We start from the raw sequence: 16,938 nt of genomic DNA, 5'->3' as shown, positions 1-16,938 counted from the left end.
TTTTCGTAAAATTGTTTGAACAATGTGACTGATTTATTTTTTAACATCTTTTTTCGTATACTGAAATCCTGAATTACCCCCCAAAAAAAGTCAGTCCTAGCATACTGTTCTCATTACCAATCAGTTTCACTCTGATTAAGCAACATTTGCCCAACTTTCCTGACTACTGGTATAAGATAGGGGATTCATTACACAAGCGATGGATGCTATTAAACGTTTAAAATGGATTCATCAAAACGGTTGACCACAAATACGTCGTTGCTTGTTGCATGAACACATACATCGGTTGGGAAAAGAAAACAACAGCTGCTGTAACCTCCAATTTTCCCGATGAAGTCACGCAATTCTGGATAACGTTTTGTTAAAATCGGACAGATTACCAATATTCGCACTAGATGACCTTTGTCTGCAATGGGGAATACACAATGTACATTTTTGAAGAAATAGAAGCGTGAATTGAGTTAGAGGTTCACTGTCTATAAACAAGGTTTACATAAGTGCGTGGTAGATAATAGTGCCCTTGTACTGCGCTTTATAACTTATTTCACCATACGGTTTTTGAGACAAAAACCAGGTAGCTAGCTTTGGCAATTAATATCTGTGTAGTGTATTTTATAATTCTCATTATCATAACCTACGCCAGCGAAGGGGTTTACTTCCCTTGACGTTGGTTGTCAGTCTGTAAGCGGAGGAGAAATGTCAAAAAAGTTATGAATCTTTTTTAGATAAAATCTTCAGTATAGACGGTTATCCAGTAGGAAAAAAGAAATCTCAATTTCAACGGAATCCGGACTCCCCGAAATTGTTAATGAATAATATTCATAATTCATCTCCTTGGCAGAGGTCTGCTCTTTTGTGTCACAGTAAAACTGATGTTTAATGTAGTAAATAATAGCGCGCAGTTTTCTTTATTCACTTCGAATTCATTATGGACACATTATTTGATAAGGGGCGTTAAGCAGCATAGTACACCTGCCAAGCTGTTATTTTGTTTTAGATTCTGCTCACGGTATCTCATGTAAGTTGAACGTCCTCCCGAGATTAAAATTACCATCATCTAGGCTTGATTGACACCTAACGTAACATACCGGAAACATTTAATACTTGGGCAGATTGATGTTCGATAAAATCGATTTGTCAATAACATCCAGGCGTCATTTTCGCCGCGACAGTTTATCCAACGATTTTGGGGCCTGCAATCATCCATTAACATAAATACTCTACTTATCAAGTACAGATCTAGACTGACAATTAATTAAAGGTTTACGCGTTCATTTTGAGATTTTCGCCACAAACAGCGCTCTCTGGCAATGTCACTGACCATGGCTGTTGACTGCCTCTTCTGAGAAGTCAGGATATCCGCTATAATGGGAAAGGGGACTGGGGTGTAATGTGTGCGCGAGACAAACGCATTACATTTGTATGAGTATTATCGCTGACTTATCGAGACTTATCGAGATTTGATGTTTTTTAGCTCACTGAACTAAAGCTGTTCTGTCAGAACCATTGTGTGCAAGATGTAACATCATGCTTAGGTATTCAGTAGGTGACATTCCACTGAACTAAAGAAAAAGTTATTTTGTCTTGATAGAAGTTCTGAAGTGTGGGATTCTTTTCTCTTTTTTAAAACATTAATACGATATGATGTCAAACAACATGTTTTAATATCAAAACAGACTACTGAAGAAATAACAGTTACCCTTTTAAGCCTTTTTTATTAGACCAGCCACACTGCTGGTCCCCTGTTTCGCCAAATGTTTCTATCTATAAATAATGTAAGAGAGCGTTCATAAAGTTATCGTACCAGCAGGATCGATCTATCTCTGTGGGGATTATCGCTTAGGTGCAGTTAATGTAATTAGCTGAATTGTCTAGCACGTCACCTCGAGAAGCTAGGGGGTAATTAACATTCGTGCGCGAAAACAGAGCGACCACCTCTTCCCTATTCCAAAAAGTTAATTACCCCCTACTTACTTGAGGGGGCGCGCCAGACAATAAAGTTGCTTATATTGGTTGCACTTTGGCTAGAATCCCAGCAGAGATAGATCGATCCAGCTAGTATGATGGTTTTATGGGAACGCAGTCTAAGACATCCTCTCTTTTCTCTTTCAGATATCAGAATAATAGCTATAACTGCTGTTTTTTGTGGTAAAACAGAATATATTATATTTCTGTGAGTTATTCACAATGTTGTTATTGTGAAATGTAGATTTCATACGAAGAGTTATTATCCCTTTAACCAAATGTAAATCTGAGGACCGTTAAAAAAATTCGCGCTCATGCAGAAGACCTATTTAGGACGACAGATGGCGCGCAGGCAGTTCATCATTCTGACACGGCAGTGGCACTTACGTAAGACACACATTATACGAAAAAAAAATTGGTTAGTGTTTTAACCTAGCATAGGAGCGTTTACTTCAATAAAATTACCATGACAAAAATATCTACGACAAGCTTGTTTATATCAAAATTGGGAAAGTTTTTTTGATAACAAATATTATGTCTTTTAGCACAAGCAACTCAAAACAGCCACATTTCAGGTGATGTAATGTCTTATTTAACCTTAAACCCAAATAACTGCAGCCTCTTCATAAGACTCTTTTTTATTACTCTTTTACTTGTGAAACTTTTTTCTATTTATTTCCTGCGTAGAGCTGGCAATCTATCAAATAAATGGAGAAAAAAGACGAAGTTATCAATCTATCAAATAAATGAATGGAGGCTTTCCGGTACAAAATATCCTTTGCCCTTTCATCTAATTAATTGTCGCGTGAGACATACAGGTAAACTAAATTTCTGCCAAATATATGGAAACAAGGGTACTAGTATCTTCCTTCTCTCGAATTCCGTCTTCGCCAAGTTGTTACGACTTTTGAACTTTTCAAAGATATTACGTGATTAGATGTCTTCTTTGGAAGGGGAAACATGAGTTAATGAACGGATGCCTGATCTCAGTGATTAAAATATAAACCGGGTCTTTAAAACTTCAGCATACATCTGTGACTGTTAAATCATGCTATCATTTATCATAGCGGAATGTCTCCTTCTCCGCTCCTTCTACATGCCAAACGAATCAGTCCCGTTAATCAGCCAGGAAGAAAGAGGGGGCATAGTACGTACATGGGGAGGGGGGGGCTGGTGATGTAAAAAGGTGAAGGTGCACTATACGAGAGACCCCACTGCCTGTATATCTTTGAGTCATTTCAAGGGTAAATGTTGTCTCCTAACCCCCTCCCCCCTTCACTTCCTTTCCAACCCTTCCTTTTCACATTTTAATGACCCACTCAAGCGCCAAACCTGTCACTTGATATATGACCGCCTTTTCAATAGTTATGTATAGGGCATAGCTCTACTATCTCTGGTGCATTTGGACCTAGGAGATTCAAGTTGAGGGAAAGGGAAAAGTCGATATTCTTACAGCACTGGTTGGGATGAGGAGTGGACGTGTGAGAGGGGAATCATCCCGTCTACATTTAAAGTGTAAAGAGTATGGCTTAATTTAGTCAAAAACACTGTCAAACATATACTTATAATCTGACTTATAATCCAAAATTGTGTTAAAATAAAAAGGTCATCGTTTCACCTTCTTACAGTTTGATGTTTAAATCAGGACTTCATATCCGTGAATGCTAAAAGAGAAAAGCGCGCACGCTGTATGATATTTCAAATGCTATCGGTATAAAAAACAAAAGGGCAGAAGACCGCGCGACCATTTGATAACGGTATTTGGCATACATAATGGCGTGTAAGTGTTTTGAGGTTGAAAATCAAGAGTTGTCTATGTTGATAAGCTGACCGAGATAAGACATCCACGCTAATGCTATTCTTACAGTACCTGTACTAGTAGTACTTAAAAAAAACTTGTCGTTTTCCACTATACAGTAATTTATCTTACCTGGCCCAAATATAAAAGCATGTTTTGAGGTTAACTAAGTAATACGTTAACTTATCTTATACGTCTGTCTTTGATAAATTAGTTCTTAATTAATGAATAGTGAAATGACTAAGCTCTGGGTGAGTAAATACTTTAAAAGTGCAATTAAACTCTCGATTAAAACGCGACAGAATCAAAATGTCTGTTTCTGTTTTTATTCAGACATCTATTGTCTAAATTGACATCATTGTTAAAAAAAGAAACCAAACCCCACTCTAGATAATCTCTCTTGATTGTAAATGTTACAGAAACTAAGGGATCTTTTATCAAATTTTATATTTTAAGGGATAATATATACAAGTAAATATCACCTTTCTGTATGTCTTATCATAGACCGCAATAATTTGAAGAAGGCCTGTAATTTCACCACCTACGTATGATACATGTAGTTATACACGCGTATAGCTCAAAGCCAAACACGCCTTTCTCATTCATATTATAGGCGTGTCACAATAGATTTATTGTACGGTTGGCTTTCACTCACTGCTTCAAGCCGTAATAACACTCCCTATTCACCCATTAAGTCACATGACTCTAGGGGTAGGCTGGCTTTTCTACTTCCTACTTCAGGAGTAAATAAAATGGCGACTTTGATAAGACAGGTTACCGTGTCGTACAGCAGAGACTGTTAACGGAAAAAATCAAGAGTGTATATTTGTTTTCACCTATTCAACAGAACTGGTGACAATTCGACGGTCAGGGGGACATGTTAAAAACTAACAAGATGTATATGTATAAGTAACATGCACATCACAAGGATAAAGACTTTACCCACAATGTGGAGCAGCAACTTTCAATTCAGTGACCTCTTCTATTTAACAGTGGGGTGGATTGCCAGCTTTCATATAGCGGGCATAGGTAAGTCTGAGTTTCACAAGGAAACGACTTTCACCATTACCTTGATAGGCTTAAAAGCTGAGACCCATTTTTGAAAGTTCCTGGCTAAAGATGGAAAATAGTACTGGTAGATCAAGTGTGTTGGTATATTAAACGTAAATCCAAGACAAAGTGCTGATCAAATACTCTTCCCACCTCGATACGAGCTGTCCCATTTGAAAAGGCAAGGACCGTGACAGGTGTCACATTAGGGGCCTTGCTTTCCTCCCCCTTTTTCAATAAACCGCGCCAGTCTAGACCCCATTCCCAGAGATTAGATCGATCCAACTAGATCGACCTAACTCCCTGGGGGTTCACGCTAAATAGCTGTCAGCCGAGCGGGCGAGAAAGTTAATTACCCCCTTACAGCTTGTAGTGGGCGGGACGGACATTTAAGTCGGATTATCTGACAGTAATCTAGTGAGACTCCCCACGGGGATAGATCGATCTAAAATCTATGGGAATGCGCCCTTATGTAAGAGCAGGAAGCAGGAGCGACTAAATGGATACCCTCCCGCCCCCCTTCACTATTTTTATGCCCCCCCCCCCCCCCCCCATCCACAAACACACTTTAAAGTTGGTACCAACTAGCCTGATACTGGCATGCTGGTATCAACGAACAAGGAAGTCGTATATTACAAACATGTTTACTGCTGGCAGCTTAATGCATGTACGTGTACAGTACATTGCATTGTACAGTACATTGTACTAGTGCGGCAGTGGGCTTTTTTGAATTTAAGTTTTATTTTTAATTAGGGGCGCATTAACCTTATGGTACGTCAAAAACATGGACGGAGTGGGTACTAACATTCAAACATCCTTATTTGTTATATAGTGACCTTTAAGTTGTATGTATATTAGCATCATTAGTTTACGATGTTGTTTGTGGTTTGTTATGAAAAATTAGTTTCTTTTGCATGGGAATGCTACTTAATAATGAAATTTACCTAAGGAGTACCTGTTTTTCGGAACTCATTTTCATATTCCAAAGTTATAATAAAATAATCCTATGGTTGTTATCTCTTTTTCGTGATTTAGTAACATGGCCATGTGGATATTATACCGAGGACTGTCCACAAAATGGTGCTCTTAGACCAAACCCAGCCGACTGTACACAGTATTATTGGTGTTTATACGGAAAATGGATAATTTATAACTGCAGCAACACATCACCTGGTTCATGTGGTACACCAGTAGAGTATTGTACGAGTACCACGTGTCCAGAGACCACAACAGGTAATAGGCCTGGTAACAGCAACAGAGGAACAAGAGCACCGTCGAATACAAACAACAATTACAATGCAGCAACACGAAGGCCAACAATCACAAGCACAACGACACGAAGGCCAACAATTACAAGCAAAACAAGTGGGAACGAGCTCTCATCTGAAAGCACTGTAATAAGTGCATCAACAAGCACTAAAAGTTCTACGGTAGCAGAAAAGGTTACAAAACACAGTACGGTTGCTGCTAAGTCAACGCCCCATGGAGGTAAGACACTAATCGGATGTAATGTGATTTCAAAAATTAATATGAAGTATGATGCAAGTGTGATTCTGATATATAACAAAATGATTTGAAACCAATATATACTAAAATTTCCATTCATAACCAAAAATTCATACCCATTATGGTAATTCTCATGATCTTTTATTTACATTGTTTTCAGTTGTTTCCGATACATCTCAAACGACAACCATGCAGATAATAACCCAAGGGGGCAACACCATGCCCCACGAAAGCGGCCCTAGTGAGGGCGGTGTCATAGCTGGTACTGTGATAGCCGTGTTACTGGTCCTGGTGATACTTATACTAGGACTGCTATGGTGGAAGAGGAGAGATATGTTACTAAGGTAAATATGTGGGTCTTCTGTGGTGACTTGGGGCTGGTAGAACTCATTTAGTGTATTCATCATTACTTTTTCCACCCTATATGGAAACAGAACATATGGGTAAAGTAATTCTTTGTCTTTCTGCATTTTCTTAAATCGTTCCGTGCCTTCAAAAACCTACCAGCATGTTTTTCCAAAGTCCGAAGCATTAAACATTGCAGTTTTTTCAGCACAGAGTAGCCTACTCATTTTTCTACAAGGTCTTGGTCGTTTGCTAATAAAAGCCGTTAATTATTTATCAAAACTTAAACCGCACAATAATACAACATGAACCATGTGTGATAAGCTGTGGTGTAACTGTTTGCATTGCATATTTTACAGCTTATTTAATAAAGGCAAAGGGAAGAATTCATCAAACGAGGTGAGATTGCTCAATTGTGCTCATCTTAGGCCTAATACAAATTGGGTATTGTAAATTTTACATTAGTGATGCATTATATTATATTCATATAACTGAATTTATGTACCTATAGTGTTAAGCAGATAAAATACTACTGTAGGTACGTTTTAAAAGAAAAGTTTCGGCATTCGGTTCACCCCTACTGCTGGACTTGTGACTTTGGAAAATAACTTGCATTTTTTCTCTTCTTTTTTATAGTATGATTCCCCTTACGTGTACCAGGACCCACACAGCCTTAAATCCATCAAAGAAAACCTGACGAAGAACAACAACGAGAGCTCAATACACATTTACAGTGAACCTTCGAAGATGTCTCCCAAACCAACTTACAATGGCGACCAGTCGCCCGTTTTAATGAGAAATAATACATTGTATTCGGCTGGTACCGATGAACCGTTTTACAACACTGCGGATGACCCAAAATACGATGCCGCAGACTCCCATGACTATACTTACACACAACCCCCAGGTTTCAAATCTGATACCAAAGAAAACCATTACTATACAACGCCAGGGAAAGCAGACGATGTGTATTACAGTACCGTCGCAAAGGAGGTAGAAGGCGCCAATGAGCAAGACAGGCGCTGGAATGGAGACTCTCCTCAGAACAACATTCCACAATACGCAGACGTCATTCCGCGGAGTAAGAGAGCGAGCGACCCAAATGTTGCAGACGATGACGATTATTGTCCGGCACGAGAACCCAACCCTACCAATCAACAAGAACCTTATTACTTTGTGCTTGAAAATCCAGCAGATACAACGTACTACCAAAACACCAACTGACTTTTTCTATACACAAATGGTGTTCTATTGTCAGCTTTAACTAAATATTTATCAAGTCACATCATATTTATATAATTTTGTATATGAATGATAATCACGGTAATAATTGTTATGTCATATACACCATACGGTGTTGATATGTCACCAAGCCCCTATCACACGATTTCAAGTCATTTTAACTTCCAAACGCGGGCGTTTGTATGCTGGATTAATCTCATTCTTTGCAAAGAATCATCCAATTGTCTTTTGTTTATTTATTACAACGCATTTGTTCCACATTTTATGTTTGTTTTGCCTTCCTAATTTTATTTTAATTTTGCTTTGCATTGGACCTTTACTTGACAGATGTAGATTAAGACTTGAACCATAAAGGTCATCTGTGATCATATAGCTACATTGGTCTACAAATTATACAGATTTTGTGCAAGGGTAGGGCCTATAATCGGCAAAGTAAACCTCAGTGATAGGGCCTACAGAAACACACGCCCACAATTCATAAGGGATATCTCTTTTGAAATTTCTCTTACAGCTGCTGAGTTCATGTTGTTTATTTGTGTACCATGATGCAACTGTAGTGTAATTTTTTCACTTTGTTTAGAACTATTGGTTTTTATTCACATTTTTTTAAGAACAACAAAATTAAGTGACATGTGCGCAATTAAACTATTTTAATACAGATATATATGTTGCATTATAGAATGTGCCATAATTGCTAATAATAAATAAGAATATTTGATAGCAGAATTGTTTGCCTTGTAATTAAGTAAGTAGTGCACCTTGTCGGTGTTCTACGAAATAGTTTTGGTTATTTGTTAGCTACAGATCATCCTATACAGTATATACATCTGCATATAGGGCCTACATAATGCGTCCAGGACAATAATACATGTAGTGAGGGTCGAGGTTTTTTTATAATAATAATAATAATAATAATAATAATAATAATAATAATAATAATAATGATGATGATGATGATGATTTATCAGCAATGTATACCCTATTCAAATCCGCTGAGAAAATTATTTTTCTATGAACCAACTACGACTCTGGAATTATAATTTTACCGTCACGAGTACATTTCTTCATTCAACTTCCATTACGAGAGTGAATCAAAAGCTATAAACACGGAAGAGACAAAAGGGGTTATGGGTCGTAAATCTGTAAACGGTTGTGGATTAAGCATAATTAGGTGATAAAGGGAAGGATGTGGAAATTTCCAGTAAAAAATTGTTTTGACAGGTTGAAATCCAAATTTTTGTTCCTTGAAATGCATTTCACACATGACGATTTTAACCAAATATGATGAGCTCATTTTTTGCATTCACAAAATAAATAAATAAATAAATAAATAAAATTTTCATAACCTTTCGCTTAAAGGTATATAATAAGAAAGATAACTTCAGTAACCCCTACAACTGTAAACACTGCATAATGGTGACTCGAACAGCGGGAAATTCTGTCTGTGCTATTTAAAGCCCATTCACTATCTAGGCTGAATTTTAATGGGAAAATTATACCGCCGTATTTCAGCAGAAAAATTCTACTGAAAATCCCCTCTACAATACACATATACCAGGTATTGCACTGACTAATGCTTTCTGTTTATCATTTTCTTCCTACACTTTATCGAAAACATGTGACAAAATATTTATTGTCACTTACCCCGGACCTCAACGTGACCTCTGATTTACTTCCTGGTAGAGCAGCAAACAAACCAGGTGTTGGCATAAATTAGGACGCGATTCATGCACCTGTCAAAATCGAAAATGGAGTGTCGTATTTACACACATTCTTCTGTCTGACTCCGGGAGTTGAAGAGGTGACGATGTAATTCTCGCCGGATTTCCCTGACGTTAATACACATATATTGTTGTGACATACTTAATTGTGACCAGGGGACTAGGTAGAAAACAGGACAGGATGGGGACGGGTGGAACGAGATGTATTTTTAGTAACCTCATTGTTACGCTGGGCTGGGTAACAAGCTTCCATATTGCCGGCATAGGTAGGTATAAGCTTTGCCAAGCGTTTTGGTATTATAACTTCCCAAAGCATACTATGCTATTGCGAGCTTATCTTATGCGTATTATGTCTATGGTGTCTATGTCTGGGGGGGGGGGGGGGGGGGGGTTATTTAAATAGTTTAAACCTTTACAGAATTATCTCCCAGACGATCAAATGTGTCAGAATTTTCCATCAATCAATTTCTACTACTGGCAGATTGCTACCACAGGTGGCAGGCCTACAACGAAACTGCTTGCATTATAGCTTAGACCGATGGGTCCAAGATTGTGGCCATTTGATATCTATTTATACTTACACGTCGTTCATTGTTCAGTCCGCTTACCTAAGGGGTTAGAAAATTAGACTATACAGTTGGCGATATTACACTGGAATATAAAAATGAAAAAAAGTAAGTAAATTTTGTTTTTTGGTTGATGTTTGCGCATTTGCTGTAAGCATTCACCAGTTACTCCTAGTCATTTTCTTAGCCAACTATCTAGCAGGTGATGGTATTTTTCGTTTCGTTCACTGTGTATGTAACTCAGTGTTTTGTTTTCTCCCAATTAGACGCCTTGACATGTGGATATGAAAATGGGACGTGTTCGCCAGATGGCACGTTTGCTCCAAAAGCAGCTGATTGTACGAAGTATTACACTTGTGTGCATGGCAAATGGAAACTTGGGCACTGTAGCGGTATCTTAGATGGTGGTTGTGGTACGACACCATCGGTATGCAAGGCTTCTAATTGCACTTCGTCTGTGACGTCTTTACCTTCCAGTACAGCGACTACTGGAATCACTATATCAACGAGTAGCCATGCAGGAAAAGGCACAACAGGTAGAATATCTACTTCCACCTCGGTTACCCAGGCGACAACTTTACCCAGTGGTCAGGAGACCACTGGAACCAAAAGTATGGGTAACACTATAGTTTGGTTTAACAATGATTGATATGGCAAGAGCGAATCTTTTTTATCGGTCTTCGAAAATTATAATTCCACTGACTAGGACACAGAAGAGTGCCTAAATATTCAAATTGCACGGTTTTTTTGTTAATGCTGACAATTATCATATATTTTTACAGACTCGTCGCCCAATACAGGCGGTTCCAGTGATGCTGGCCTTGTATCAGGCGTTGTGGTAGCCGTGGTACTGGTTCTAGTTGGCATAATAATAGGGCTGCTTTGGTGGAAAAGAAGAGATATGCTCTTAAGGTAAAGGCACTTATAAAATAAACACCCAAGCATTTGATTTAAACAGTATTTCGTTTTTTTACATACAGGGAATGTTCAAGACGTCGTAAATAAATAAGCTGTACATACAATATGAATCAGAAAAGTCGTTTTGAGTGTAATGTATTGCCATTTATCAAGTATCAATAACCAGCTCGATTAAACCTAAACGTTTATTTTGTTCTTCGTCTACATTTTTCAGCATGTTTAAGAGAAAACCAATAAAGGGAGACCAATCAAATACGGTAAGATTCGCTAGTGTCATTTTGTTTTGAAAATACCGAAACTTTGTCATAAGAATGTTTTATTGCGCTATTCTTGAATTAAGAGACAAATTCTATGCGAATGGGTAACTGCACAGTAAAGAACGTAAAATATGTCAATAAACAGCTCTTACGGTTGACCAAAACAAACTTTTTTGACATGGCACAGTTATATCTTAATTGCAGAATGATCAAACGCACCATGGCCAAGACGGACTCTACCCGAACGGCGAACAGGTTCTGAACAACACGAAAAACACCAATCGCTTTGAAAAGAAAGCTCCATTGACACTTTCTCTCTCAAATAAAAGTGACAATTCTTCAATATCGATGACTAGCAATTCACTGTACTCAGTGGGCCCAGATGAAGCCTATTACAACCTCCCAGACGAAACCAAAGAGACTGAAAGTGCAAAAGATACGAAACCATGCAAAGAACACGTTAATAGTACAGATAACAATAAAAATACTGATCACATGTACAGCACCGTTTCAAAACCGACAAATGGAAAAGCAGAAAACAACGACCATTCATTTGTTTTGATGCGAGGAAATTCTCTGTATGGCTCTGGTGATGATGATGATGCTGATGCTTCTTTCAACAATATGGCCGACGAGCCTAAGTATGCAGCATGCGAAGATGATTATACATACACGAAACTCGTGGGCGACGAGAATGAAAACGAGACAAAAATGGAGGAAAGTGACTATTACACCACACCGGCCGATGTCCACGATATATACTACAGCGATGTGAAATAAAATTCATCGTCCGTATAATACTCTAACTGTAATTTAAGACAGATCTTGCCTGGCACAGTGGATATATATATTTTCATGTACAGCTAGTAAATAAAGAAACATGACTAATTGGTATGACACTCAATTTCTAAGAAGGTGTCAGGTGAAAACAATCTATGCAACATATATAAAACTTTTAAAGGGAAGCGAGACTGGTGGTATACAGCGATATAAATGGAGTGATTGAATGCAGATATTACAGACATCCTTGTGTAACCTCCACTTACATTTTAACAAGTGGCTGTCAGGCATTTCAAAGCCTTATTAATATCTCTTTCTTTTTTTTAAGCGTCTTTTATTTTGGTATTATTTTCTGCATTCTCCTGTATTCCAAACGGCACGTAATTTCAAATAGGAGTACTTCAACGAAATGAGCCGCTGATGTTAACCAACTTTTATGACACACAATGTTCCACTCGTTATGGTTAAATGGCATACGATAAATAATCACTATCTCGCTAACTTTGATTATCAAGCACAAAATTTTCACTATCACCTTAAAATAGTAATATGCTCTTTATAAGAATGAAAATGCATTGATGTTCACAATAATACTTAAGTCAGTACCGTCCTCAGACGTTTGAGGTTTATACTTTAAGATTTACCGCTTCTTGCATTTTTAATCACCTGTAGGAAAATCACAACATATGGTTTCCATGCTGATCACACTTTACAGGACTTATATAAAAATCGTGACATTTTTATCAGTTAAATGATACCAAACACCGTTGCCTATAATCTGAATCACAATTAGTACATTATCTTTCCCCTGTTTGTCCTTATATATTGTGTATGTTTTTGGGGTCAAGAGAGCCCTAAACATTCGACATGCACATGAATAATCAATCCAAACACTTAGTCGTGACAATCCGCATCATGAAGAGGGCAAATCAAGAGGAAAGAAAATGTACAAGGTTTATCGGCTGATCTCATTGTGCCTGTAGTGGATTGGTGGGCAAGCGCGTGGGGGGGGGGGGGGGGGAGGGTTTGATAGGGGAATTTTAGTTTCTCACATCCCTAGTAATTTCTCTATTTTCTTTCAGGTAGAACCCTACCCCTACCCCCCCCCCCCCCCCCCAACACACACCCCTCACGTCTGTACCTGTCTAAAACACTAAAAAATGAAAATCCTTACCTGCAACAATCCTGTATGATATTGGATACACTATCATTTTGTACCTATCCTTAAATGCTGTCAAATAACACCTTTCCGCAGCGACAGTTAAGAAAGCTTCTTCTCAAATTGCTGAGATTAAGGAAATATACCCAGTAAGGATGTGGGGTGAAAACAATGTGCCTTTATTGAGGCGATTTATGTCAATTTTTATAGAGCAGTTAGGAAATCTAGGCATAAAAGCATGCTCTTAACTTGTCTTTAACTCATACTTTTTATAAACAGCAGCTAAGTTATTTCAAAGTTATTTCAACTCAATAATTATGATGAAATAAGTACATGGCAATGTTGGTTAGATTGTTTAACTTAAACCTATTTCTGGTGTTAGGTTGCCCGTTTGCTATACTACAGTGTATTATAATTTTTCATATCAGCTCAGACTTGCCCAACCAGTAGATATCAGCAATATCATCGACAAAGCACCCTGAGTTTCAAAGGACAAGTGGAAACTCGTCTCCTTACCATCAGTATTAGAACCAAAGAGGCTTGCTGGTTATAGGGAGTTGACTATAAAGTCCCAGGGTCCTCTAAACACAGGGTGCAAAGAAGGGCAAATCGGTAAAGAGATGGATACTTTAATAATGTAGGCCCTACTTGGTAGACACGGTATGAGGAAGCCTTGCTCAGTTTGTAACCACTAGAGAACCTGGACATGCTTGGTACCACAGGCCGGATGACACGCCCCCCCCCTCTTTTTTAAGTCATAGGGCTCTAAGGACACTGTAGTAGCAAAGGGCATTCAATCCAACACGCCCCTCAACGGAAAAAAGGGTTGATATATCGCACAGCGCCGTGTGCAACATGAATCATATATTTACTATCATATATAATACGTTTAAAATGATGCATGTATGTGTAATCATTAACCGCTCTGTGATTAAAACCCATGCCAAGTGCGCTTCACATGGTGATCTAAAGCGCTGTTCAAATAAGATTTCTCTGGCAATCAAGCCATTAAGCTCTTAATTCCGGGTCAAAAATGTTTAATGTATTTTCAGACGATGTTGACCGTCGTCGGCCGTTTTGAGTTATAATAAAAAAAACAGTTTAATTGTGCACAACTTTTTGCCACTATACGTACACAAACAAAATGAATAACTTTTGAAAAAAAAGTATTCTCAACAGCAGTGTATGAAATTCAAGGAAATTACTAGCCAGACCGCCGGGCAGGTAACTGTGAAAAGTTACCAGCCCAGCCATGTAGTTACCTGCCCTAGTAATGATAACCCCTAGAGTTAAAGGAGGTATGCTGAGGGGTCTAGAATGCATTCTTGGGAGAGTAATTTGGAAATGAAAGGGCAATATCATGCCTTATGCGTGGAAATTTAGAAATTGGTTGGAATTTCTACTGAATGATACCTTGTCAGTGTTGGATTTAGAGGGGGGTCAGGGGGGTCCTGACGCCCCCCCCCTTTCAATTTCTGCAAAAAAAAAAAAAAACTCCCCTCTTGAAATAAGACTTTTCACTAGTTAAATCATAGTTCTAAACCATACCACCATTCACCATCTAAAATACCAAAAATTTTCAGGGCCCTTTAGCGGGCGGGGGAGGGGGGTAGTCAATTCAGTTTATGTTCACCTTGCAGGCTGTCTCATTTCTCCTTCAATAATTTATTCATAACTTTTATTCCGATTTCGTGATATCATTTGATCATAATTTTTGCTTTTCTGTATAGCAACAAGTATGACCAAATACATATACTGTATATTCTTGTCAAATAAATCGATCTCTGTGCTGACAATAAAGAAGAAAGAATTCAGCACGTAGGGTCCCTTTGAATATCGCTTAAACCGGTCGGGAACGGTCCTGCACGCTAAAAGCCCATAGACAGTCCTGCAGGGCCTCGTACCTCGAAAGCATCGCTTATTGAGAATAGCTATATCACACAGAGGCTACAATATATTATATGGGGCGAGTATGGGCGGGTTATTGGATCGAGATGCTTGCGCTCGGTCGCAATGCGTGATACTTTTGAGTTACGGTTTTACAAAAAATGTTGCCGCTCGACTCATTGCAAATCGAAGTCACTTTTCCATGGGTCTCAATTTGTTCTCTTTCGTTTGGTTCTGTCGTAATCTTTCTTATTTTTATTTCTTCCCTCAATTATTTTTCTTTTGTGAACTTCTCTATCTGACTTGATAGAATTTTTTTTTCATTTTTGACAGCCCAAGATGAAAGCACGTGGGAAAAGAACTACATCTGATGCACGGCGTAAACTCGGTAGTTCACTCATAATTTTGGGATTCAAATTTTTTGTAAAATTCTCCTTTAATTTGCCTCCGTTGCCTTTATTACTGTTGATTATAAGCACTTCATGTACCTGTAAGTCTATTTAATCAATATCATAACTTTTTATACTTTCACATTTTTATTACTCTCAACCTACAAATTGCTACTCGCGGTATCTCTACACAAAACAATGATGTAACGTTATCTGCTGTGCAAGCTGGTTAAGATCAATGTGCCTCGTTTCAATTTGTCTTTCAACTTCATATCACACAGACGGAACTTTGAAAACGAGGCCACTGAGAGGGAGACTGTTGGTTACCTTTTGATACGAGCGTTCGATTGCAAGCTATGGTTAGTTCTTTAATTGCTTCTATGAAAGTGGGTGAAAACAGTGAGTTGATTTGATATTTTGCTGAAATCGTTTGTGAACATAGACAAAATAAAAGGTAAATATAGGCTGTAAAAATAGCCAGCCCGTCGGGCGGGTAATTTGTAAATCTTACCCGCCCGGCCTGAAAGTTACCAGCCTCGGGCTGGCGGGCTGGCGGCCATTTCATACACTGTCAACAGTAATATACAAAAAATGTTCGAGTAGGCCCACGCTTAATCCTTGTTGATGTAACAGGACACATTAAAAGGTATGTGTAAACACAGACCAACGTAACTGATAAAATGGTACAGACTTGGCAGTATATTATATGTTAATTACCCTGAGTAATACATGCACATGTGGTGCAAAGGACTCCCGTTATGTAAACATGCACTCATACTGCGCACTTGTTACAACAATCGAAAATCAACATTTTGAACATTAGGGTGAACAGGATCTGCATGATATATTACCAAATAAATCACCAGTAGATAAGTGAATTAACTAATTTAAAAAATGAATGACTACCGGTAAATGAAAAAAAACGTGCAAAAACTAACAGAAGCTAAATTAAACATAAATAAATAAATAAATAAATAAATAAATAAATAAATAAATCCATTATTACTGACAGACAGACAGACAAACAGAGATCTAATGAAACCCGTTGATGAAGACCATCAAATATTTAGATGGACATTTAGCAGGTGCTTCAAGAATACCAGTACTCTAAAAAAAATCACAGAGACACTGTTCTAGCCATCTACTGGTATGACACATACTTCAGCACTGACACAAGTCTGATACGTGTAAATTTCGCATGTATTATTATTTGACTAATGATGCCCACTTCACGAACCAGGATGAGATTACACTCTCACGTAGTCGGGTAAGGCCAGGCAGGGGGGAATGTTTGGCACACAGCACCTTTGGACCCATTTTGTTTTCAAAGTGTAATCGCAGAGTTCTTGAAAAGG

General features: G+C 38.2%; 2 protein-coding genes across 2 annotated transcripts; both read left to right on the top strand.

The window, feature by feature from the left end:
• The first annotated feature begins 4,664 nt into the window (after positions 1 to 4,664).
• Positions 4,665 to 7,180, top strand: LOC106156903 (uncharacterized). Its single transcript, XM_087016094.1, has 4 exons — positions 4,665 to 4,792; positions 5,849 to 6,301; positions 6,480 to 6,663; positions 7,024 to 7,180. The coding sequence occupies exons 1-4, from the start codon at positions 4,678 to 4,680 to the stop codon at positions 7,115 to 7,117; spliced, it is 846 nt and encodes a 281-aa protein (XP_086872220.1). The 5' UTR covers positions 4,665 to 4,677; the 3' UTR covers positions 7,118 to 7,180.
• A 2,383-nt stretch (positions 7,181 to 9,563) lies between these two features.
• LOC106156905 (uncharacterized) lies at positions 9,564 to 12,392 on the top strand. The gene is made up of 5 exons (XM_087015147.1): positions 9,564 to 9,893; positions 10,460 to 10,804; positions 10,976 to 11,105; positions 11,326 to 11,368; positions 11,573 to 12,392. Exons 1-5 carry the CDS (start codon positions 9,809 to 9,811, stop codon positions 12,146 to 12,148), a joined length of 1,179 nt encoding a protein of 392 aa, XP_086871273.1. The 5' UTR covers positions 9,564 to 9,808; the 3' UTR covers positions 12,149 to 12,392.
• Positions 12,393 to 16,938: the final 4,546 nt, after the last annotated feature.

Source organism: Lingula anatina, chromosome 6 (genome assembly GCF_051362555.1).
Source record: "Lingula anatina isolate TDL-2025a chromosome 6, LinAna3.0, whole genome shotgun sequence".
Taxonomy (NCBI): domain Eukaryota; kingdom Metazoa; phylum Brachiopoda; class Lingulata; order Lingulida; family Lingulidae; genus Lingula; species Lingula anatina.
Note: the sequence above shows the minus strand (reverse complement) of the source record. Positions and strands in the feature narration are given on the sequence as shown.

Coding starts and splice junctions, on each gene's coding strand:
- LOC106156903 (XM_087016094.1), top strand. CDS start 4,678: ATGCACATCACAAGGATAAAGACTTTACCCACAATGTGGAGCAGCAAC. Junction 4,793..5,848: donor CTTTCATATAGCGGGCATAG/GTAAGTCTGAGT, acceptor TTCGTGATTTAG/TAACATGGCCATGTGGATAT. Junction 6,302..6,479: donor TAAGTCAACGCCCCATGGAG/GTAAGACACTAA, acceptor CATTGTTTTCAG/TTGTTTCCGATACATCTCAA.
- LOC106156905 (XM_087015147.1), top strand. CDS start 9,809: ATGGGGACGGGTGGAACGAGATGTATTTTTAGTAACCTCATTGTTACG. Junction 11,106..11,325: donor AGAAGAGATATGCTCTTAAG/GTAAAGGCACTT, acceptor TACATTTTTCAG/CATGTTTAAGAGAAAACCAA. Junction 11,369..11,572: donor AGGGAGACCAATCAAATACG/GTAAGATTCGCT, acceptor TCTTAATTGCAG/AATGATCAAACGCACCATGG.